The sequence below is a fragment of the Nicotiana tomentosiformis genome, chromosome 7 (genome assembly GCF_000390325.3).
Source record: "Nicotiana tomentosiformis chromosome 7, ASM39032v3, whole genome shotgun sequence".
NCBI lineage: Eukaryota > Viridiplantae > Streptophyta > Magnoliopsida > Solanales > Solanaceae > Nicotiana > Nicotiana tomentosiformis.
This window is the reverse complement of record NC_090818.1, coordinates 52,067,953-52,084,583: the sequence shown is the minus strand read 5'-3', so window position 1 is coordinate 52,084,583 and position 16,631 is coordinate 52,067,953. Positions and strand designations below refer to the sequence as shown.

The following is a 16,631-nucleotide window of genomic DNA, read 5'->3' as shown; positions in this document are numbered from 1 at the left end:
TTGTAGTCCAAAAATTTTGCGGCAACGAATTTCTTCATCCCGGCATCTTCAGTTTTATATTTCTTTTCAAGCGCATTCCACAATTCTTTTGACGTCTCCACGCTACTGTATACATTATACAGATTATCATCCAGTCCGCTAAGAATATAATTCTTGCATAAAAAATCAGAATGCTTCCACGCTTCAATCACGAGAAAGCGTTCATTATCTGGAGTTTTATCTGGCAGATCAGGAACATCTTCCTTGATGAACTTCTGTAGACATAACGTAGTTAAGTAGAAGAACATCTTCTGCTGCCAGCGCTTGAAATCAATCCCGAAAAATTTTTCGGGTTTTTCTGCCGGTGCCAACGCCGGTGTTCGGCTTGTCGATGCGTTGGCAGTTACCATCGGAACAGCTTGATTTTCGCTTTCAGTCATCATTTTTTATGTAAAAGAATGACACAAACAAACGTTTAATACACGTTTTCAAACTGGAGTAAAAATCACGTAGATTTTAATATCCAACAAAATGCCACGAAGGCTTAACTCTCCAAAACGGGAGTACACAAACCACAAAGGTTTTAGTTTGCAGAATAATAAGAATAACACAAATACAAATAAATATTAAATTTCTTAAGATTGTTATTCCCGCCAATATTGCTGTATTTGTAAATAATAATTCTGCAAAATATAAGTTAGCGTAATGAAACAATAATTAATTCGAGCCCACTGAATTCACAGTATTTCCTTAAGGAATTTAATCCCCTCCTAGTACCCAAGGTAATGGATTATTTTCTCCCAGGATAGAACGAATAACACACTGGTGTAGCGGTACTTCAAACCCCAGTGTTTCAGCGAACACAAAGTTCGGTAGCAAATCACACTTACAGTTGCTTTGTTTGAAGTTAAAAAATAATGCAGAACGAAGGAGTATAAACTCAGAAAATCGTATGAAAATGCTGAGAGGAAGGAGTGCAAATGTATAGCCAATTTGTTGAGCGAATTGTATGTTGTGTGTTGAGTGTCTTTCTTCAACATCTGCTGCACATATATATAGCAGCAAAATGTTGAAGAAGACCAAACGTCCACCCTCCATGGTGGAGCAAGCATTACATGTTTGTGGAGCAAGCACTTCATGTTTGTGGAGCAAGCACCTTCATGGTGGGAAGAGCATTAGGCGGCTGCCAAATGGTCAATACACGGATTGGAAAATATCCGTTACAAATGCGAATAATCTTACGTTAATATTTACTATTAACAAATAAATTTGGTCCAAAAAATTAATCAATCGATCGATCATTTGACCAAATCCGAATCCGAATCCGAATCCGAATCCGAATCCGAATCCGAATCCGAATCCGAAGCCGAAGCCGAAGCCGTAGCCGTAGCCGTAGCCGTAGCCAAAGCCGAGCCGAGCGAGCGACGACGACGGCGGCGCGAGGCTTGCTTTCTTCTTAACTCTTTAAGAGCTACAAGAAGAGCAATTATATATATACCCACCAAAAATGTCTTCCTCTTCCAATATGGGACAATGTCTCAATGTCAAGAGGGGAAAACTTAAAATTTTACTCAAAATTTCATTTTCCCTCCATTTCCCATTCACCCTCATTTTAAGAATATTTTATCTTAAAAACAAAACCTCAACAGCTTTATCCTAAATATTCCACAATCAAACTTTTCTTGGAGTATTTTTCTCCTTTCTTAAGTTGCTTAGCAACTTGTTAGAAGATCATTTCAATTTTCAGCAAATTAAATAAAAGGTCCTCCTAACTCAACATCAATTTTTTTAAAGTTCTGATTCATCTCTAAACACAAGGTACAAATATTCCAGATGCAGGAAATCGTTGGAATCGTTTTGAGCTCTTTATGCGACTAAGAGTGACAGAACCGGCTGATTCTTGGGCGAAAGAGGTGGGTTTTTGTCCGTTAGTTTTCGAGCGGAAGTGAGTATTTTCTGTTACTTAGACTAAATATGCTCATATTTTGCAAACATAGAGGACAAATAGTACTTATAGTCATATTTAAGGGACAAAGTTGAACCTACCCTTAAACATAAGGGATAATTTTGGCTAAAAAGTCTTGAAGATTGGTACATTGAAGGTTTTTCAAGTTCTTTAAATTAGGTTTGAAGTAGGTTTTGGTCATATCGAGGTCCGTTTAGGATTTCGAGCCTTGGAATAGCTCCGTATGATGATTTAAGACTTGCACGCAAAAATTTTGTATCATTCCGAGTAGTTTAAGTATGATTTGGTGCGTTCAGAGTGAGTTGGAAGAACTTGAAGTTCATAAGTTGATTTGATTTGATTTGTAGTGTAATCCTTAGTTTTGATGTTATTTCACGTATTCCGAGAGTTCGAGCTAGTCCGTTTTATGATTTTGAACTTGTTGGTATGTTTGGACGAGGTCTTAGGGGCCTCGGATATCATTCGAGCGATGCACGGAACTCATTTGGACTTGGAAGAGAGGCGGAAGCAGCAGGGTTTTGGTGCAATCACACCTGCGAAGAACCTGCCGCAGGTGCGAGCACGTAGAAGCGTGCTAATTTTCTCAGAAACGGTCAGGCGTGGGCTGGCCAGTGATCGGAGAAGCGGAACAGGAGCCGCACCTACGAACGCACAGGTACGAAGAAATTGATCGCAAAAGCGAGGTTGGGTGTCTTCCGCAGAAGCGGAACAGGAGTCACACCTGTGAACGCGCAGGTGCGAAGAAATTGATCGCAGAAGTAAGGTTGGGTGTCTTCCGCAGAAGCGGGGTCGTAGGTGCGACCCAAGGTCCGCAAAAGCGAAATCGCTGGAGGCAGTGAGGTCCTTTTATGTCGGAACTTAGGCAATTTTAGCTCATTTGTTACATCACTTGGGCAATTTTGGAGCTCTTTGAAGAGGGGTTTTCACCTAGCACTTTGAGATAAGTAATTTCTATATGAGATGAGTTTAATACATGTATTTTGGGTAGATTCTTAGCATATAAAGTGTAAAAAATTATGGGTTTAGTTGAAAAACCTAGGTTATGATAAAAATAGAATTTAACCACGAAAATGGTTATAGAATTGGGTAAAAACTATATATTTGAGTTGTTCGGTACCAACTTGGGTCTTTAGAGTGAAATTGTGGCCGGAAAGTGAGCTTTGAGACGAGGTAAGTCTCTTTCCTAACCTTGTAAGAGGAAATTTACCCCATATGTGATTTAAATTACTATTTGATTATAATTGTGGGGGCTACGTACGCACGAGGTGATGAGAGTCCATGTGTAGCTACTAATTATGCTTAAGTCTGGGTAGTTTAGGACCCAAATCATGAAATACTTTTGATGTTTGCACCCTATTTTTTAATTAAAGCGCTTAAATTATATTGAAACTTGTTAAGGATTTGTAAAGACTAAATTTCACTTATTTGAGTTTTGGCGGGTTACTTGACCGTTAATACAGATTGTGCTTCTTTGTGTATTAGCCTTATAATAACTTTAAATAGATGTTCATAAAGTAATCTATGTTCTTGTGGAGCGGGCCGAACGCCTCAGCAGTATAATAGATGTATATATGGTTCGTGTCGCTTTACCCTCGGTAATGTACACATTATTCTGGATCGGGCCGTACGACCTAGGCATAAATCGTGCGTGTTAATGTTTGAAGCCTGAACATACTTGTTATTATTTTCATGAAGTGGGAAATTATAATTTATTTATTGGTTCGTAACTTACTTGGAATTAGTATGTGCCAATAGAAGACTCTTGGAATTTACTATTTGTTGAAGAATCATTTAATCATTGTTGTCATTGTGTCAATATTATTGTTCACATACTCTATGTTTGTTTAGCATTCCTATATTTTATTGTTAGCTCATAGTAAGTGTCGATATCGACCCCTCGTCACTACTTCTTCGATGTTAGACTGGATACTTACTGGGTATATATTGTTTATGTACTCACGCTACCCTTCTGCACTAATCGTGCAGGATTTGAGGCAGGTGCATCTGGTAGTCTAACCGACATGCACCCCCGATACCCCGAGGCCTAGTGGTGAGATGCTCTTCTGAATCCGTTCGGAAGCACCCAGAGTCTCTCTTTTGCATTGCTTTCTGTCTACTCTATTTCAGACAGTAGTTTAGAATTTTTGTATATTCAACTAGTAGCTCATACATTTGTGATACCAGGTCCTAGAATTATGCTAGTAGACATTTGATGGCTTTTGAGTATTTACTTCATCACACTTTTTATTATATTAGTTTACACTTTATTTTTATTAAATTTCCACCTCTAACTTACTTAACAAATAAAAATCCACTATTTCAAAATTGTTAAAAAGAATAAAGACATGGATAGTTTACCGTCGGCTTGCCTAGTGGTGACATTGGGCTCCATCACGGACTATAGGTAAAATTAAGCCGTGACAACATGGTATCAGAGCACTAGGTTCACGTAGGTCTCACAAGTTATGAGCATGCCTAATAGAGTTTTGCGGATCGGTGCGGAGACGTTCGTACTTATCTTCGAGATGTATGGCCTAATAGGTTCACGTACTACTCTTTTCTTCATTTTCTATTGTGCAGTTGGTGTTGTGCTAAGTATATTTCCTTTATTCTCTCACAGATGGTGAGAACGCCCACGGCAGATTTACCCGATCGTGAAGGAGTTGCTGCCCCTGTTGCTAGAGGCTGAGGCAAAGGCCGGGGGAGGGCTCCAACTCATGGTAGAGGACGAGAGCGTCCTAGAGTTGCTTCACTTATTCCACCAGTGGATCCAGTAAAGGATCCTATTATTGAGGAGTAGGGCGAGGTGCCTACAGCGGAGCCAGCCCCGGTGGATTTCATATCCGCACCGGGATTCCAGGAGGTCGTGGGTCGTATGTTGCTGTTCATGGATTCTATGACTCAGGTTGATTTATTTCCAGCGGACCCAACCACATCTCAAGCGGGAAGGGGATCACAGACCCCTACCGCTCAGGCTCCAGGGCATGCAACTGTCGTATATAAAACCCCGGGCGCACTACCCATAGGCGGAGCTTAGCTAGTTGCAGTAGCTATACCTGAGCCCAGACCAGCTGCGGCCGACGATCCACATTAACTATTGGACAGATGGACCATGCTACATCCTCATATCTTTGGAGGTGAGCGACATGAGGACCCACAGGACGTTATTTATCGTTCCAGGGACAGACTGCACAACATGAGGATATTGGAGTCCCACGGGGTGGACTTTACTACCTTTCAGCTGGAGGGCAGGGCCCGTAGATAGTGGTAGTCCTATCTTCTTGGCAGACCAGCAGGTTCTCCTCCCATGACTTGGAACTAGTTCACACGCCTATTCCTGGACAGATATATTCCACCCTCTCAGAGGGAAGAGTTGCGATTTTAGTTCGAGCAGCTCCAGTAGGGCCATATGTTGGTGACCGACTATGAGGTGAGATTCTCTGAGTTGTCTCGCCATGCACTTATGATACTTCATACCAATGCAGAGAGAGTGCAAAGGTTTGTTGCAGGTTTGCACTCTAGTATTCAGGACACTATGGCCCGAGAGGTTGAGATGGGGACTTTGTACGAGCTAGTTATGGAGATAGCTCGGAGGATCGAGGGTGTACGTCATTAGAGCCGAGAGCAGGCGACGAGGGATAAGTAGTCTCGATATTCTAGAGAGTTCTGTTGTGCCTCGGCTGGGGGCAGGGGTCAGTTTGTGAGGGGTCAGTCTACTAGGCCCACATATCTAGCATCGCCGCCTCCTCAGGGTGCTCCAGTGCGGCCTCATTTTGGCGCCATTCTAGAGATCTCCTATTGTCCCCCAGCTATTCAAGGTTCCTCTAGTGGGTCTTCAGGCCATCAAGATCAGACTCTAGGTCAGCAGTCCACTGCACCGAGGGGTTGTTTCGAGTGCAGAGATCTTGGTCATGTGAGGAGGTTCTGCCCCAGGCTTCGAAGCAAGGCAGTGCAACAGGATCAGCAACCTATGATTACAGCACCAGCTGCCACACCAGAGGCGGAGGGAAGGTGGGTAGCATCTGTCCTAGAGGTGGAGGCTAGCCATGTGGTGCTCCAGCTATGTTATATGCCTTTCCAGCCAGACCAAATGCAGTAGCCTCAGATGTCGTGATCACAAGTATTATTTCTGTCTGCGGTAGGGATGATTCGGTACTATTTGATCCAGGGTCTACGTATTCATATGTTTCATCTCTGTTTGCTCATTTCCTGGTTGTTCCTCGCGAGTCCTTGGGTACTCATGTTTATGTGTCCACTCCAGTAGGCGATTCTGTTGTTATGGACCGGATCTATCGGTCTTGTATCGTGACTTTTTGTAGTTATGAGACTAGAGCGGATCTTCGGTTGCTTGATATGACCGACTTTGAGGTCATCCTGGGCATGGATTGGTTGTCCCCATATCACGCCATCCTTGATTACCATGCTAAGACAGTTACCTTGGCGATGCCAGAACTTTCTAAATTGGAGTGGATGGGTTCTTCTGTCAGTGCATCTAGCCAGGTTATCTCTTTTCTAGAGGCTCTACACATGGTCGAGAAGGGTTGTTTGACTTATCTAGCTTATGTTCGGGATACTACTACAGAGACTCCGGCGATTGATTCAGTACCCGTGGTCCAGGAGTTCTCTGATGAATTTCCTTTTGATCTTCCACGCATGCCACCAGATCGCAATATCGATTTTAGTATTAATTTGGATGCAGGTACCCATCCTATCTCTATTCCACCGTACTGCATGGCTTCGAAAGAGTTGAAAGAACAACTTGAGGAGTTGCTAGCAAAGGGGTTTGTCAAACCGAGTGTGTCGCCTTGGGTGCACCAGTGTTATTAGTGAAGAAGAAAGATGGGACTATGCGGATGTGCATTGATTACCGCAAGATGAACAAAGTTACCATTAAGAACAAGTACACGTTGCCGCATATTGATGATTTGTTTGACCAGTTGCAGGGTGCCAGGGTGTTCTCTAAGATTGACTTGAGATCGGGGTACCATCAGTTGAAGATTCGTGATTCAAATGTTCCGAAGACGGCTTTCCGGACTAGATATGGCCAATATGAGTTTCTAGTGATGTCCTTCAGTTTGACTAACGCCCCGACGACGTTTATGGATTTGATGAACCGGGTGTTCAGGCCATATATTGACTCATTTGTTATTGTATTCATTGATGACATTTTGATCTACTCGCGTAGCATGGAGGAGCACGATCAACATTTGAGAGTGGTGCTTCAGACCTTGCGGGAACAGAATCTATATGCTAAGTTCTCCAACTGTGAGTTTTGGTTAGATTTTGTACCATTCTTGGGGTATGTTGTATCAGGCGAGGGTATTAAGGTAGATCCCAAGAAGATCGAGGTAGTTCAGAGTTGGCCTCGCCCTACCACAACGACCGAGATCAGGAGCTTCTTGGGGTTAGCAGGTTATTATCGTCGGTTTGTGGAGGACTTCTCATCTATTACAGCACCTTTGACTAGATTGACCCAGAAGGGTGCTCCGTTTTGTTGGTCCGATGATTGTGAGGCGAGCTTTCAAAAGCTCAAGACCGCATTGACTTTAGCACCGATGTTAGTGTTGCCTTTCGGTTCATGGATGTATACTGTATACTGTGACGCTTCATGCGTTGGCATGGGTTGTGTATTGATGCATGAGGGGCGAGTTATTGCATATGCTTAACGTCAGAGAAGCCCCACGAGAAAAATTACCCCGTATATGATTTAGAGTTGGCCGCGATTGTTCATGCTCTCAAGATCTGGAGGCATTATCTTTATGGGATATCATGTGAAGTTTACACTGATCATCACAGCTTGCAGCATTTGTTCAAGCAGCGGGATCTTAATTTGAGGCAGCGCAGGTGGCTTGAGTTACTACAATATTATGATATTAGCATCCTTTATCATTCGGGCAATGCGAATGTAGTTGCGGATGCCTTGAGCAGAAAGGCGGAGAGTATGGGTAGTTCGGCATTCATTTCAGCAGAAGAGAGGTCTTTAGCTTTGGTCATTAAGTCCTTAGCTAACAGACTTGTGAGGTTGGATATTTCAAAGCCCAGCGGAGTTCTTGCATGTGTCGTCACCCAGTCTTCACTATTCGAGAAGATCAAGGCTCGCCAGTACGACGATCCGCACTTATTGGTTCTCAGAGAGACGGTACTACAGGGTGGTTCCAAGGAGGTTACTATCAGTGGATATGGTGTTCTACGACTCCAGGGTCGTCTGTGTGTTCCTAATGTGGATGGATTGAGGGAAAAGATTCTAAAGAAGGCACACAGTTCTCGGTATTCTATTCATCCAGGTGCTACGAAGATGTATCGCGACCTGAGGAAGCATTATTGGTGGCGGCGGATGAAGAAGGGCATAATTGAGTATGTAGCGAGGTGCCAAAATTGCCAGCAGGTTAAGTATGAGCATCAGAGGCCAGGTGGCCTACTCCAGCAGATGGTTATACCTGATTGGAAATGGGAGCTCATCACTATGGACTTCGTAGTTGGGTTGCCTCAGACCTTGAGGAAGTTTGATGCAGTGTGGGTCATTGTTGACAGGTTGACCAAGTCAGCACACTACATTCCGGTTGTGACCACGTATTCTTTAGAGAGATTGGCCCAGATTTACATTCGGGAGATTTTTTGGTTGCATGGTGTGCTTGTTTCCATCATATCAGATAGAGGCCCTCAGTTTACTTTGCATTTCTGGAGGGCAGTACAAAGTGAGTTGGGGACTCGGGTAGAGCTCAACACATCCTTTCATCTGCAAACCGCCGGGCAGTTGGAATGGACGGTTCAGATCTTGGAGGATAAGCTCAGAGCATTTATGATTGACTTTGCAGGGCAGTGGGATTGATTCTTGCCTTTGGCCGAGTTTGCTTACAACAACAGTTATCAGTCCAGCATCGAGATGGCTCCATTTGAGGATTTATATGGTCGGTGCTGTCGTTCGCCCATTAGATGGTTTTAGCCCGGCGAGGCTAAGTTTTATGGTACCGATTTGGTAAAAGATGCCTTGAAAAAGGTAAAGTTGATTCAGGACACACATCACAGTCCAGACAGAAGAGTTACGCGAATCAGAAGGCGGATGATTTATCATTTATGGTGGATGAGAAGGTTATCTTGAAAGTCTCGCCTATGAAGTAAATCATGAGGTTCGGGAAGAAGGGTAAGTTGAGCCCAAGGTTTATAGGTCCATTTGAGGTGTTGAGGCGCGTTGGGGAGGTTTCTTATGAGCTTGCTTTGCCTCCCCATCTATCGGGAGTTCATCCGGTCTTCCACATGTCTATGCTCCAGAAGTATCATGCCAACAGGTCGCATGTGTTAGACTACAACACAATTCAGCTAGATGAGAGCCTGGGTTACGAGGAGGAGTCAGTTGCCATTGTTGACAGGTAGGTTCGCCAGTTGTGATCCAAGAGGATTTCTGCGGTAAAGGTTCATTGGAGGGGTCAACCAGTCGAGGAGGCGACTTGGGAGACCGAGGAGGACATACGAAGCAGATATCAACACTTATTCAGCACTCTATGAAATATTCTAGACCGGTTTGAGGACAAACGTTTGTTTAAGAGGTAGAGAATGTAACGACTCGACCAGTTATTTTTCCTTCTAGAACCCTGTTCCCCTAAATAAGACTCCCCATATGTGTTTTTACTATTTTATGACTTGCGGGGATGGTTAGTTCGGGTTTGGAAGAGTTCGGGTTAAAATCAGAACACTTAGTTCCTTATTATTGGCTTAAAAGAGTTAAGTTTGGCTTGGGTCAATATTTTTAGTAAACGACCTCGTAACTGGGATTTAACGGTCCCAATAGGTTCGTATGATGGTTTTGGACTTGGGCGTATGTTAGGATCGGGTTTTGGATGACCCGGGAATGTTTCGGCGCTTAATATTAAAGATTGGCACATTGAAGGTTTTTCAAGTTCTTTAAATTTGGTTTGAAGTAGGTTTTGGTGATATCGAGGTCTATTTGGGATTTTGAGCCTTATAATAGCTTAGTATGGTGATTTAAAACTTGCACACAAAATTATGTGTCATTCTGAGTAGTTTAAGTATGGTTCGGCGCATTCGGAGTGAGTTGGAAGAACTTGAAGTTCATAAGTTGATTTGATTTGATTTGGAGTGTAATCCTTAGTTTTGATGTTATTTCACGTGTTCCGAGGGTTCGAGCGAGTCTGATTTATAATTTAGAACTTGTTGGTATGTTTGGACGAGGCCTCGGGGGCCTCGGATGCCATTCAGGCGATGCGCGAAACTCGTTTGGACTTGGAAGAGAGGCTGAAGCAACAGGGTTCTGGTGCAATCGCACATGCGAAGAACCTGTCGTAGGTGCAAGCACGCAGAAGCGTGATAATTTCCGCAGAAGCGGCCAGGCGTGGGCTGGCTAGTGATCACATAAGCGAAATAGGATCCGCACCTGCGAATGTGAAGGTGCGAAGAAATTGATCGCAAAAGCGGGGAAGGCTGCAGGTGCGAGGGGCGAGCCGCAAAAGAGGGCTCACAGGTGTGGTGCCCTTTCCGTAGGTGCACCCAAACCTGGGTTGGGTGTCTTCCGCAGAAGCGGTGTCACAGGTGTGACCCAAGATCCGCAAAAGCGGAATCGCTGAAGGCAGTGAGGTCCTTTTATGTTGGGACTTAGGCAATTTTAGCTCATTTCTTACACCCCTTAGGTGATTTTGGAGCTCTTAGAAGAGTGGTTTTCACCCAGCCCTTTGAGGTAAGTAATTTCTATATGAGATGAGTTTAATACATGTATTTTAGGTATATTCTTAGCATATAAAGTGTAGAAAATTGTGGGTTTAGTTGAAAAATCTAGGTTATGATAAAAATGGGATTTAACCACGAAAATGGTTATGGAATTGGGTGAAAACTATATATTTGAGTTCGTGAGGTTATGGGTAATAATTTTCTTCAAATATTTCTAGAATCCGGGCCCGTGGGTGAATTTTAAGAATCTTCCAATTTGGGTTGGGTAATTACTCTAATAGCTAAATTATTAACTTTTGAGCGTATATTGATTATTTTATATAATATTGGGCTAGCTTCGGATTGTTCGACACCAATTTGGGTCTTTATAGTGAATTTGTGGCCGGAAAGTGATCTTTGAGATGAGGTAAGTCTCTTGCCTAATCTTGTAAGAGAAAATTTACACCATAGGTGATTTAAATTTCTATTTGATTCTAATTGTGGGGGCTACGTACGTACGAGGTGACGTGAGTCCGTGCGTAGCTACTAATTATGCTTAAGTCCGGGTAGTTTATGACCCAAATCATAAAATATGTTTTCACCCTATTTGTTAATTAAAGTGCTTAAATTATATTGAAACTTGTTAAGGATTTGTAAAGACCGAATTTCACTTATCTGAGTTTTGGCGAGTTACTTGATCGTTAATAGAGATTGTGCTTCTTTGTGTATTAGCCTTATAATATCTTTAAACCGGATGTTCATAAAATAATCTCTCTTATTGTGGAGCGGGCCAAACGTCTCTGCAGTATAATAGATGCATCTATGGTTCGTGCCGCTCGAGCCTCGGCAGTGTACACATTATTATGGATCAGGCCGTACGACCTCAGCATAAATAGTGCATGTGAATGTTTGAAGACTGAACATACTTGATATTATTTTCATGAAGTGGGAAATTATAATTTATTTATTTGTTCGGAACTTACTTGGAATTAGTATGTGCCAATAGAGGACTCTTGAAATTTACTATTTGTTAAAGAATCATTTAATCATTATTGTCATTGTGCCAATATTAGTATTCATATACTCTATGTCTGTTTAGCATTCCTGTATTTTATTGTTAGCCCATAGTAAGTGTCGATGTCGACCCCTCGTCACTACTTCTTCGAGGTTAGACTGGATACTTACTGGGTACATGTTGTTTAAGTACTCACGCTACACTTCTGCACTAATCGTGCAGGATCTGAGGCAGGTGCATCTAGCACTCTTACCGGCGCGCACCCCCGATACCCCGAGGCCTAGTGGTGAGCTACTCTTCTGAGTCCGTTCGGCAGCCCCGAAGTCTCTATTTTGCATTACTTTCTGTCTACTCTATTTCAGATAGTAGTTTAGAATTTTTGTATATTCTACTAGTAGCTCATATACTTGTGACACTAGGTCCTGAAATTGTGCTAGTTGACATTTGATGGCTTGTGAGTATTTACTTCATCACACTTGTTCTTATATTAGTTTACACTTTATTTATATTAAATTTTCACCTCTTACTTAATTAACAAATAAGAATCCACTATTTCGAAATTGTTAAAAAGAATAAACACATGGCTAGTTTACTGTCGACTTGCCTAACGGCGATGTTGAGATCCATCACGGCCTATAGGTGAAATTGGGCCGTGACAATATTTATTTATAGTCTATATGTTATATATTTATCTTTTTCTAATGTTCTTGTATTTGTTTCTCTATTTTTGTATAATAAAATATAAGTTAGTACTAGCTAACCTTCCATATTCTTAATTGTAAAAGCTCACATTCATGAACTTATCATTCCATTCGTACTCCTCACTAGCACCTCCATATTACTAAAGACCAATTATAACGTACGTTTAACTACTATTATTAGATGACCTCTAATTTTTAAGTGCAACCATGACTACCATTACCATCTATCATTGCGCTTCAGTTAACCATAATCTTCCAATCTATCCTTTCTTCTTCAATTCTTCAAGGTTGCTGCCAGAAAATATGGGAGTCACCTCACGACAAACAAATATAAAAGGGAAAGGGTAAGCTAAACTTCCTTATTGTTTTTTAAGTTTGTATTATTTGATTTAATCTTCGTCTTTTTTCTCCCACTTGTCGAGATAAATTTCCTTATTCAATTTTTGAGATTTGTCCATTCTTTATCTTTTTTAGTTTTGTGATTCCTATAATTTTTATGCTGGTACATTTTTTTTCTTATGCATTATTTTTACTTATTCTGCACTATTTCGTTTTTCATAAACTAGCACCTCAAGATTGGTTGAATACCCCATGATATGGCACAAAAAATTTTGGCATAGGAATTTTAGATGGTTTACCAAGTAATTTTTATTTGCAGAAGACTCAAAAACTGAAAGAAGAAGACAAGATGAAGCAGAGAGGAAAGGTGAAGATCGACTTTGGTCAGACCTTGAAGTGTCTGAAAGATTCAAGATATATAAATCAAGCATCATGACCGTTCATCTATTAATTGATTGATTCAATCCTAGCCATTGATATTAGAAGAGATTACACAGTTGTCAATCATCTTATTTTGCATCTTCTACATAGATTTTTCATACGTGTATTGTAATTAGATAAAAGAAAATTTTATTGTTGTATAGCAGGGAATGGTGGTTACATATTAGCTAGTAGAAAATAGACAAGTGTACAAATAGGATTTCATTATTTTCTTTATTCTCTTGTATTTATACATGTACAAACAATCATTGGAATACACAGAAAATTCACACCAACATATTCTTATCAGTAGATTTCTTTTAACGTCTAACATGGTATCAGAGCCCTAGAGGCACGATCCATCTCTCAAATTTTCACTCTACATCTTTGTTCTTCATTTTTCTTTAGCTTCTCTTTTCTGCTCAAAACTAATTTACAATGGGAGAACCTACTGATGTTCAATCTGCCACTCCTAAGGTAACAGATGTTGTTGCATCTGGTGTGTCTGGGAGCTTGATCCCAGACTCTTCTCACCTCTTTTAGCTCCATGCCTCAGACTCGCCGGATATGCTCTTGGTGGACTCAGTTTTCGATGGCAAGGGATATGGAGGATGGCGCAGAGGAATACTCATAGCCTTATCTGCTAAGAACAAGGTGGGATTTATAGATGGATCCTTTGCTCAGCCTAAGATCTCTTCAGATACCTTCAAATCTTGGTCTAAGTACAAAGAAATGGTGATTTCTTGGTTATTGAATACTCTTTCTAGGGACATCGCAGAAAGTGTTCTCTATTCCACAACAACTAGGCAGATCTGGATTGAGTTGGAAGAAAGATTTGGATAGACCAACGGGCCACAACTCTATCATCTGTAAAAGGAAATCAGTCAAACAGTGCAAGGCAACATGGACATTCCTACTTACTACACCAAACTCAAAAGACTTTGGGATGAGCTCGATAGCTTGGATACTTGTCAACACTGCACTTGTGAATGCAGTTGTGGAGGAAAGACTAAGAGTTTCAAATCTCAACAATATGGAAGACTAATTCAGTTCCTTATGGGACTGAATTATGCCTATTCAGCTGCCAGAAGCAGCCTGGTCATGCTTTCTCCTTTGCCTTCAATCAACCATGCTTACTCTTTGCTCATCAGGGATGAAAAACAAAGAGAGGTTCACATAACTCAGCATCCTGGAGAAGGAGCTTTCCTGGCAGCAAAACAGTTTGGAGTTCAAAGATTCAGCTCAGAGAAAAGAAACTATTCAGATGAAAAGAAGTCTGCCCAGTTTTGCAATTACTGCAAAAAGCAAAATCATACCATTGAGACTTGCTATAGGCTGAAAGGTTTTTCGGCAGACTTCAAATTCACCAAGCCAAGGAAGTTCAGTCTAGGTGCTAAGAGCAATGTTGTTTTGCCTGCAGAAGAGAACGGATTTCAGTCAGAAAATTCAGGGGAAAAACCTATGACTCAAGATCAGTACCATAGTCTTTATCAATTACTCCAATATGTGAAGATTGGAAATCAGGGTGAACAGGTTCCAGAGGACACAGTTTCTGCCAACTATGCTGGTATATATCCTTCTGCTTACCCCTCTAAATCCTACATCAGTGTTTTTGTTAATTCTATTTCTTGGATATTAGACTCAGGCGCCTCTGAGCACATGACATCAAATCTATGTCTCCTCTTTAATGTGAAAGACATGCCTAAACCCATTTATGTTGGTTTGCCTAACTCTCATAGAGTCTTAGTTTTTCAGTCAGGTTGTGTTACCTTATTACCTAATTTCATTCTTCAGAATGTCCTGTTTGTCCTTTGTTTCAATTACAATTTATTGTCAGTTCATAAATTGTGTGTTCAATTTCGCTCTATCCTAATGTTTTCTTCCCTTGGTGCTACATTGCATGCCCCTTCAATGAAGAGGCCAGTGGTGCTTGGTAAAGTAAGACAAGGGCTTTACCTTTTCAATCTAAATCAAGTCAAGTCTAGAAGGGGAGTTATTAGTAAAATCAAGGCATTTTGCCATTTTTTTAATGTAATCAGCACACTAGCACTAGGTTTACAAATTATGTTTTCTCTTCCAGTTATGCTCCTTCTAATGTAGCCTTATGGCATTACAGATTGGGTCATTTACCCTTATCTAATATGAAGAATATTTCATCTATATTGAGTTTTGATTTACCTCTTGATATCCCACATTGTGATATTTGTGCTAAAGCTAGGCAAACCAAGTTGCCTTTTCATTCTAGTTCAATTACAAGCAAACATATTTTTGACCTTATTCATGTTGACACTTGGGGACCTTATAAAACTCCTACCCATGATAGTTTTAAATACTTCCTCACTATAGTTGATGACTTTAGTAGAGAGACTTGGACTTTTCTTCTAAGCACTAAGTCTAATGCTTTCCTTGTACTCAAACATTTCTTGGCAATGACTGATAGACAATTTCATACTAAAGTAAAAGCAATCAGGACTGATAATGCTTTAGAACTTGGTTCCACTCCTCAACATTCTGAATTTTTTGCATCACAAGGGATAGAACATCAGACCGGTTGTGTTTATTCACCCCAACAAAATGGTGTTGTTGAGAGAAAACACAGACATTTGCTAGAAACTTGTAGAGCACTACTCTTTCAATCCAATTTAGCTACTATCTATTGGGGATAATGCATGTTAACAACCACCTACCTAATCAATAGATTTCCCACCAAAATTTTGAAAAACAGAACACCCTATGAGGTTTTATTTGGACAAGCACCTTCCTATCAAATTTTGAAACCATTTGGATGCCTTTGTTATGCATCTACTCTGGTAGTTCATAGAACCAAATTAGATCCAAGGTTAGTCAAATATGTTTTTCTGGGGTACCCTTTTGGGAAGAAAGGGTACAAATTACTTAATTTACAAACCAAGAACATCTTTATTTCTAAAGATGTCATTTTCCATGAAACCATTTTTCCTTTTATGCACCAAGAACACTCTTCCATTTTTTCTGTTACCTCTCCCCTACCTACTCAGGATCTCTCTTCTTCCTCTATTCCTATTTCTGTTCCTCTCAAGTCCAGTTCCATTTCATCTCCCTCTTCCCCACAATATTCTCATATCACTCTTATTCCCTCACATTTCTTTTCAAGTCCACATGCAGTCACGTCCTCTCCTATACCCTTTCCTGATTACTCCACTTCACCAGATTGCATGTTACCTCACCCTTCCCCTTCTGTTTCTCCTCTTTCTCCCTCTCCTGCTCAGCCAACTCTTAGAAGATCTCTTAGAGATCATCATGTGCCAAGTTATCTTAATGATTATGTGTGTAACCTTGTTCACTTAACTAATGTCTCATCTAGTTGTTTTTCTTCTTCAGTTTCTCCAACTGTTTTATCCTTCTCAGCTTTATCTCATTCAAATCAGTCTCTCTTAAATTCAGTATCTCATATTTCTGAGCCTACTACCTATTTTCAAGCTTCCTTGCACTCGGGTTGGCAAGAGGCCATGTCCAAGGAACTTCAAGCCCTGGAATCTAATAACACATGGGAAGTAGTCTAATTACCTACAGA

At 41.1% G+C, this 16,631-nt stretch overlaps 1 protein-coding gene across 1 annotated transcript; it reads left to right on the top strand.

Moving 5' to 3' along the window:
* The first annotated feature begins 6,388 nt into the window (after positions 1-6,388).
* On the top strand, positions 6,389-16,620 carry LOC138895601 (uncharacterized). The gene is made up of 5 exons (XM_070180309.1): positions 6,389-6,740; positions 13,635-13,824; positions 14,074-15,016; positions 15,118-15,633; positions 16,096-16,620. Exons 1-5 carry the CDS (start codon positions 6,389-6,391, stop codon positions 16,618-16,620), a joined length of 2,526 nt encoding a protein of 841 aa, XP_070036410.1.
* Positions 16,621-16,631: the final 11 nt, after the last annotated feature.

What these genes read in the sequence shown, in the direction of transcription:
- LOC138895601 (XM_070180309.1), top strand. Translation starts at nt 6,389, where the DNA reads ATGCCAGAACTTTCTAAATTGGAGTGGATGGGTTCTTCTGTCAGTGCA. An exon ending in AAAGGGGTTTGTCAAACCGA is followed by an intron (nt 6,741 to 13,634) that starts GTGTGTCGCCTT and finishes TCCATGCCTCAG; the next exon opens with ACTCGCCGGATATGCTCTTG. An exon ending in TAGAACATCAGACCGGTTGT is followed by an intron (nt 15,634 to 16,095) that starts GTTTATTCACCC and finishes CTACCTACTCAG; the next exon opens with GATCTCTCTTCTTCCTCTAT.